The sequence below is a fragment of the Hemicordylus capensis genome, chromosome 3, assembly GCF_027244095.1.
Source record: "Hemicordylus capensis ecotype Gifberg chromosome 3, rHemCap1.1.pri, whole genome shotgun sequence".
NCBI classification, from domain to species: domain Eukaryota; kingdom Metazoa; phylum Chordata; class Lepidosauria; order Squamata; family Cordylidae; genus Hemicordylus; species Hemicordylus capensis.
This window is the reverse complement of record NC_069659.1, coordinates 100,597,161-100,605,036: the sequence shown is the minus strand read 5'-3', so window position 1 is coordinate 100,605,036 and position 7,876 is coordinate 100,597,161. Positions and strand designations below refer to the sequence as shown.

Here is a 7,876-nt window from a genome sequence, read left to right as displayed (position 1 = left end):
TAAAACATCCATGTAAAGTTGTGCCATCAAGTTGGTGTTGACTCTTGGTAACCACAGAGCCCTGTGGTTGTCTTTGGTAGAATACAGGAACGGTTTACCATTGTCATCTCCAGCGCAGTATGAGATTATGCCTTTCAGCATCTTCCTGTATCACTGCTGCCCGACACAGGTGTTTCCCATAGTCTGGGAGACATACCAGTGGGGATTCGGACCAACAACCTCTTGCTCCCTAGGCGTTATTTCCCCACTGAACCTCTAGTTGGGCCCAGCCATCTCACCCTGGGGGGCCAGGTCGTCCCACTGTCACTGCAGCTGCCTCCCTCCTCCTCGCTATCCTCCTCCTCAGGGAGGCAGGGCTTTGCCCACCGCCCATCCTGTTCCCGCCGCCCTCTTGCCCTCCTCCTCCCACCTCCCTGCCATCTTCCTCCTCAGGGCAGCAGAGCTTTGCCCACCGCCCGTCCTCCTCCCCAGGGCGCCACTGCCGCCTCCCTCCGCCTCACCGTCCTTGGGGCAGTGGGGCTTTGCCCGCCGCCCCAACTGCCTCCTGGTGCACACTCCTCCCTCCCACCCTTGCAAGTGTTTCTCCCTCTGGGCCCGCCGTTGGTCACGGCTGCAGCGGGGATGGAGCTTGCCACATCCCCATGCATCCCCTCTACAGGAATTAATTATAGAAGATTGTAATAACTGTACTGTAGGCAGCTGTGCTTGCTCTGTCTCAAAAATGCTATCAAAGCATTTGGAACTTTGGCATTTGAAACTAGGCAGGGCTTTGGGGGGGAAATGATAGAAAAATAGAATTCAAGACACCCAGTTGAAAGTGATTGGTAGTAGATTCAGGATAGATGGTACTTCAATTCTGTTTCCACAACATAATTTATGCACTTCACTGCTGCATGATGACCAGGCTTCAAGACAAATTCATAGAAGATAGGTGTCTGTATGTTAGCCATTATTGCTACATAGAACCTCGAGGCTGCTGTTAACACCTGTTACTGAGGGTTAAAAGTCAGGGAGGGCTGTAAGCTCTGTTTGGCTACCTAGAAACATCTTGTTGGCCACTGCTGGAAGCAGGATGATAGACTAGATCCAGCAAGACTCTTCTTGGGAATTCACTAATTACATAAATTATGAAGTTGCTCTTGAACATGCATTTTTGTACTTTCATACCTCAAAACAGTAGTACATATGCTGGTAAGCTCCAGATTTGACTATTACAATGTGCGCTATATGGGCTGCCTTTGGTACAGAACGTGGCAGCTAGGTTGATTTCTGGGTCATCTCGAGGAGACCATATCACTCCTATACTAAAAGCACTATATTGGCTACCAATACCTTTCTGGGCAAAATACAAGATACAAGAAATACAAAATACAGGCAAAATACAAATAAGCGGGTTATAACCAATAAAGCCCTAAACAGCTTAGGCCCATGGTATTTAATTAAGAGAACATCATCTTCACCATGAGCCCCATCGCCCATTGAGATCATCTGGATTGGTTCATCTGCAGTTGCCACCAGCTTGTGGCTACACATAGGAAGCTGCCAAATACTGAGTCAGACCACAGGTCCATCTCGCTCAGTATTGTCTACACAGAATGGCAGCGGCTTCTCTCCAAGGTTGCAGGCAGGAATCTCTCTCAGCCCTATCTTGGAGATGCCAAGGAGGGAACTTGGAACCTTCTGCTCTTCCCAGAGCAGCTCCATCCCCTAAGGGGAATATCTTACAGTGCTCACACATCAAGTCTCCCATTCATATGCAACCAGGGCAGACCCTGCTTAGCTAAGGGGACAAGTCATGCTTGCTACCACAAGGCCAGCTCTCCCCTCCTCGGGGACATGGGGACTGGCCTTCTCTGTCGGTGCCCCGAGGCTCTGGAATGAATTCCCTGCTGAAATAGCCTACCTATATCTCTGACAACTTTTAAAAAGTCCTTAGATACTTTCTTTTTCACCTAAGATGTTTAACTTGACTGTGGTTTTAAATTGTTTTAAGTTTCAATTTTTGTCTTATTTTATGTTATAAACCACCCAGAGATGGAAGTTTGAGGTGGTCTATAAATTTAAGCAAGTAAGTAAAGGCCTAAAGTATACAAAACTGTTATGTGGGAATTAACTAGTATCCAGTTACCAACAAATCTTATGATCTACAATGTAGAATGAAATTTTATTATCTCAATATGTTTGATTCCTTGAAATTATTTGCTTTATATTTCCCCAAATTTCTGTGAAATTATCAACTGTGTTAATGACATTTAAGATACTGAATTAAAATTCTAAAATGTATTTAATTTCCATATACACAGTTGGTAAAATAAAGCCATGTCTTTAAAATTACTGTTTTTTGTTGTAACCTAGAAATGCTAATAGTGAATATCCATATTGTCATTATAACTGCCATGTAAAAGCCCCCAAACAGCTCCTGACTGATAATAACATATAAATAGCTTTAATATGCAAATTGTATAACTTTCCATTTGGGTATCATGTGGAATCTCCAGCTATCCCTGTTGCTGCTGTTGGTGGCTTGGAGGGATTATAGAATAGTGACATCCCTGTGGTAAGTTACTCTGCAAGGTACAGCTGCCATGTAGAGCAGTCATCTCCGAGGCCTTTTCAAGCAGTTTTCATGCAGCAGCTGAAACTTATAAAGCTAGCACAATCCAGAGAATACCTTTAGGTGCACACATTAACAGGTCTTTTGTTTTTACCCTCAATAAAAAGCAGTCTCCATTTCCCACAATTAAAAACTGTTTCTGTGGGGGTCAACCTTTCCAGGCTCTTAAAGCTTTCCAGCTAATTTATGCAAGTCCTACCTCTGGAGCACATGGGAAAGATAACCTACATCAGATGTCCTTATCCAGCATAAAGCTGCTTTTTGTTTGGTTAAAAATCATTAGAAAGCTTGCTCAGTACAACACCAGAAAGTTGTTTTACAGAGGGAAGGCCATTGTTCTAACTCAACTGCTTATTTTGTAAACAAAAACATAAGGATCAGCAAGCGCACAGACACAGACACATACACAGAGAACACCAGAGTCTATTACCTTCTACTTGCTCACTCCAATTCTAGAGATATTACATTGGTTGAGGGGGGAAAACCAGGCAATATCTTGCTACTTAATTTGGTGAACTGAGGAACTTGTGTTTTTAGGCAACGAGGAACCACCCAGAAACTGCACAACATAGCTCCACTGCAAGCAATTTAAGATTTTCTTCACATATATTTAAAAGTGAAAACCCACAAGTTTTTAAATCTAGTTTATTAAATATTGCTTTTTGGGGGGACATGTTTACAACAAGCCCAATTTTTAAATGTAAGGATTCAAAGCAGTCATATTAAAATACAGCTTCAATATAAAGTTTGTCACAGTTATACAGTATTCAAAAAATGACAGACCTGCCTTTAAAAAAAGACTATTACACCAAGACATAAGAAAAAAACATTTAAATAAGCAATTTTGGCATTTTCATAATCCTTGTAGTATAAAACAGAATATTAACTCTATTTACTGGCAAGCGGATACATAAATCTATTACTAGTTTGAAATGTCTCCTTAAAACATTATACAGAGCACTGTACAAAAAATCTGATGAAAGTGCATCCCTGAAAGTAGACCAATCCATTGTATTAGCTCTTTTAAAAATGTTACACATGAAAATGTCTCTTCCATTTTATATAACTGAAGGCTTTATTTCAGAGATTTTTTTTTGCCGCTTCATCTCATTTTACCCTTTGTTTAAAAATAGCCTATGGACGCCCGCCAGGGGGCAGTGTAAGGTTAGCCATTAAATCACGAACAGCTGCAAAGATTGTACATTCACCTAAAACAAGGGAAAGAAACACACATTAGCTAGAGAATTAAGTTGAATTATGGCAATGAAACTTAAACACACTTCAATTTGTAACAGGGTGTTCCACAACTCAAATTTTACAAAGATATAATCACACCCAAGTATAAAAGTAAATAAGTAACCTTAATAACACATATAAAACTGCTGACCTACCAGTAACTGATTGGCCAGACAGTGTAGAAAGGAAAAGTCATCACATTTGTAAAGCACAAGTTGCTACACAGTCAGCCTATTATCCCCAAAACACAGCAGATGCTCATCCTGTGCCCTTAACAGAGTCAAATGTGACACAGAATGTTGGACTTGGACTAAAGAGACCTGGATTCAAAACCCTGCTTGACTACAAAACTCAGTAAGTGGTCTTGGGTAAGTGCTATTTCTAAACTGACACAGTTCACAGGACTCTGAGGATAAAATTCGACCATCTCCATGTGTGCTATCCTGAGCTTTTTGGATGAAAGGTGAGATACAAATGTGATTGATGACTACTACTGAAGACCAAGAGTTCCAGTAGTGGACACTCTCAGAAGATGTTCCCCCCCAAAAACTGGCCCTATCCACCCCCAGCACAGTACCTCCAGTGGCTGTTGCTAGTGTCAATATCATGTTTCTTTTTAGATTGTAAGCCATCTTACTTACTTACTTATTTATTTCTCTCTCCATGTAAACTGCCCTGAGCCATTTTTGGAAGGGCGGTATAGAAATCAGATAGATAGATAGATAGATAGATAGATAGATAGATAGATAGATAGAAGCTGTCTTCCTCCTAATTTGTGAAGCAACAGGCCTAGCCTTTGTCATACATGAGATGGCTATGGTAAGCATTCATACCAAGCAGTTCATAAGATGTTCTCTTCTTTCAAAAAGAAGATACAGATATACAGAGTCATACCACTGATCCATCTAGCTCAGCACTGTCAAAGCCTCTCCAAAGTTTCCAGACAGAATCTTTTCCAACCCTACTTGGACATGCTGGGATTGAACCTGTGACCTTCTGCACTACTGAGCTACAGGACCCTTTAATGAGAACACACACTTCCTGATATCACTATCAGGAATTCAACTTGTATCAGCATACCACACTCCAAAGCAGTTTATGCTTCTGTTAGTAATCACTAAGGGACAAAAATCAGCCACCGCTTCAAAATTAAGCAGCTGAGCTTGAACATTTCTTACTAGGAAAGAAACAACTCCTATAAGCTACGCAACTGCTGTTTTTGAGAGGCTTTTTGTTGTTTAAAGGTTGTATAAAATCCTCATCAAGAATCACAAAGGAATGTTTCTAGCAGACATTTTACTTAAATGTGCAATGTGCTTCATCTTACAATTTCAAAATAAAAAAGCCATGGAGTCTTCTCTAAACTTCTGTTAAAGCATAAATTCATTATCTTGTTGCTATTTTATTTTATTATAATGAGACAAAAGATGTTGGAATTTAAAAACCCCAAATGCCAATTCCAAGAACGTTTTTTCCAGTTTCAATAAAACTCCATGGGTAATTAAGCCAAATGATCAATGCCTTGCTGGTAAAGAAAACAGTTCAGTTACATATATAGAAAAGTAAGTACTGCATTTCCCTCCCACATCTGTCGCTGCCTAAGCAGGTGAAAATTATGCTGTTTTTTGACACATGCATGAACTATGGGTAGCATGCATGATAATATTCCAACTGCTAGTGACACACAGTATGGATTTTGGATAACTCACCTTGAACTTTATACCCAGCTGGAAACACATGGCTAACCCTCCCAAAATCGTAGTTACCTCAGAGACGATCAAGGGTTCAGGATGGAGTATTACCAAAAGTAAAGGCAAGCACTGGAAAAGGCATCATCCACAGCACCTTAATCCTACAAGCTGCTCTAGTTTAGTCAAATAGTATGTGGATCCACACAGTGCAGTTTTAGAATCAAGGCTCAAGTCTATGCTAACACACCATACTAAGAATAGACTGGGATTCTTAAGTTTAAGGCCTATATTATTTCCATTACTGAACCAATAAGCAGTTAACAAGGATATCCTTTGTGTGTGATGATGGTGGCGGTGGTGGGGAAATCTTCTGTGGAGGAGTTAGTGTCTCGGGTAAAGCTACACATCCAGCCAGCTTTTAAAAATCCATACCCAAGAATAAAACTGTTAAAAAAAAATAGCTTTCCAAAAGTTTCTAACACTTTTATTAAAGGAAAGGTGAAACTGAATACAAATGTTTCTTACAGAAACAAAGCAGGCAGCACAAGATAGAAGATACAGTCAAGATGAAATGTTAGTCATGGGATACAGAAAGTATAAGTCAGTGCTGTAATGTGTTACTTCATAGAGTAATTTATAAGTAAATCCATCTTCCTGGCCCTCAGGCTTCTCTCAGAGTAGTACAGTTGAGAACAAGACAGGTAGTAAAACCTTGTAGCAGTAGAATTACAAGAAGCAGGTAGACATATTCCTACAGTGCAAGGTGACTAACAAGCACTAGTTTTAACAGAAATATACACACAGGGCTCACATGACAATGCTAAAAAATAGTGTAGCTATGACTACAGTAGCATGAGCCAAGTTGTTAGTGTGTTACACTTCCTTGGTCAATGTCATAAAGTCCATGTTGTGTCAATAATACAACCCTTCTGGCACCACAGAGAGGTATAGTCAACAATTTATCACTAGCATGCATTAACCCCAAACCAGTCCTTAGAGATGATTTAAATCAATTCAATAGAAAACAAAGCAACACTCATGATAAAGTGCAATTTAAAAGTTGGACTCTGTCCATTCAAGCATGCAGAAGATTTGATCTACTGGACATGTACAGTACCTGGCCGTGGCGAATTCACTTCTGCAAACCTCTTTAGAATATTGCTAACCATCATGGGAGCAGCAACTGAAGAGTTCTGCTGTCTAGGAATGTCTGCCTGTTGTGTTGTACCTGAAGCCATATCATAAATGATTGGGACAATTATGCTCATGGCTTCCTGTGAAACTGTAGTTTTCTGCGTTAGCTGAAGCTGCAAGTAGAACAACAATATTTTTTTAAAGAGTGACAACACTTTGCAAAACATATTTGCTCTGGACACACTGTTCTTTATCTCAATCCTGTAGTCAGGCCCATTTCTTTATCATAAGTCTCATCTGAATTCATTCATCATTTCTTAGTCCAACAGAAAAATGAAAGCTGAAGACATAAAAGGCTGTCAAAATGTGATAGCTTTCCAATCTGCTTTAAGTGGTCCTTGAAATTAGAACCACTTAAATAAATCAAATCAAGCTGTACCAATGATTTGGTTTCAGAATATCTGTTTCTAAATTCCTTAGCTTCTCTATCGCACCTTCTGGGCTAATACACAATGTTTACAATCTCTACCAACCAATACCAGAGGGAAACTAGGAATTTTAGAGAGAAGCACCTAGTTATGTGGCTGCTGTGAGCACTCCAATGAATGAGTGATTTATACATCTAACAAATGAAGAATCAAACCATTTTAAGTTCATGTTTAAGTTCATTAAGTTCATTTTAAGTTCATGTTTCCTCCTTCAAGTCTCTGAAGGTAGTAGTCTGACACCAAGACCTTAAACCCTAAATTGAATTAATTTCAGATGGGTGTCCTTTAATGAATACCCAGCACTACAAATGGTGATTTTAATCATTTGGACAATCACATCAATTAGTGAATTCCATTTAAAGTGGGTCTACACAATAGGTTTCCTATCAACAGACTGAGTCTGGATGTTGTCCAGTATGTACTATTAGGTATTCAATTAGTACTTTAGCACTGACAGAAGACTAATTGAAGTAATATTTAGACTACCCCTTACAACTAGATGTGACCACTGTAAAGTTTGCAATAAATATGGAATAATCACAACCAAATCAATTGCTGTACTTACAAAGAACAACATTTTGGATTTCAGCACCACCGCAGGTGTTCCTGGAGGTGCAATTGGTGGAGCACTTGGAGGAATTGTCAAACAAAACTGTACATTCCATTTCATCTGGCTTGCCTGATCAGGAAACTGTAATAAAACATTCCACAGA

General features: G+C 39.9%; 1 protein-coding gene across 3 annotated transcripts in view; it reads right to left on the bottom strand.

Moving 5' to 3' along the window:
* Positions 1–3,242: 3,242 nt before the first annotated feature.
* MED14 (mediator complex subunit 14) overlaps positions 3,243–7,876 on the bottom strand; it is a 76,530-nt gene continuing 71,896 nt past the window's right edge. For all 3 annotated transcript variants that reach the window (XM_053309885.1, XM_053309882.1, XM_053309884.1), the window contains 3 exons: positions 7,729–7,854; positions 6,659–6,848; positions 3,243–3,822 (listed from right to left, as the gene is read on the bottom strand). In XM_053309885.1, the coding sequence (XP_053165860.1) occupies positions 3,749–3,822; positions 6,659–6,848; positions 7,729–7,854 (390 nt within the window). In that variant the 3' untranslated portion in view covers positions 3,243–3,748. The remainder of the gene's footprint in view (positions 3,823–6,658; positions 6,849–7,728; positions 7,855–7,876) is intronic.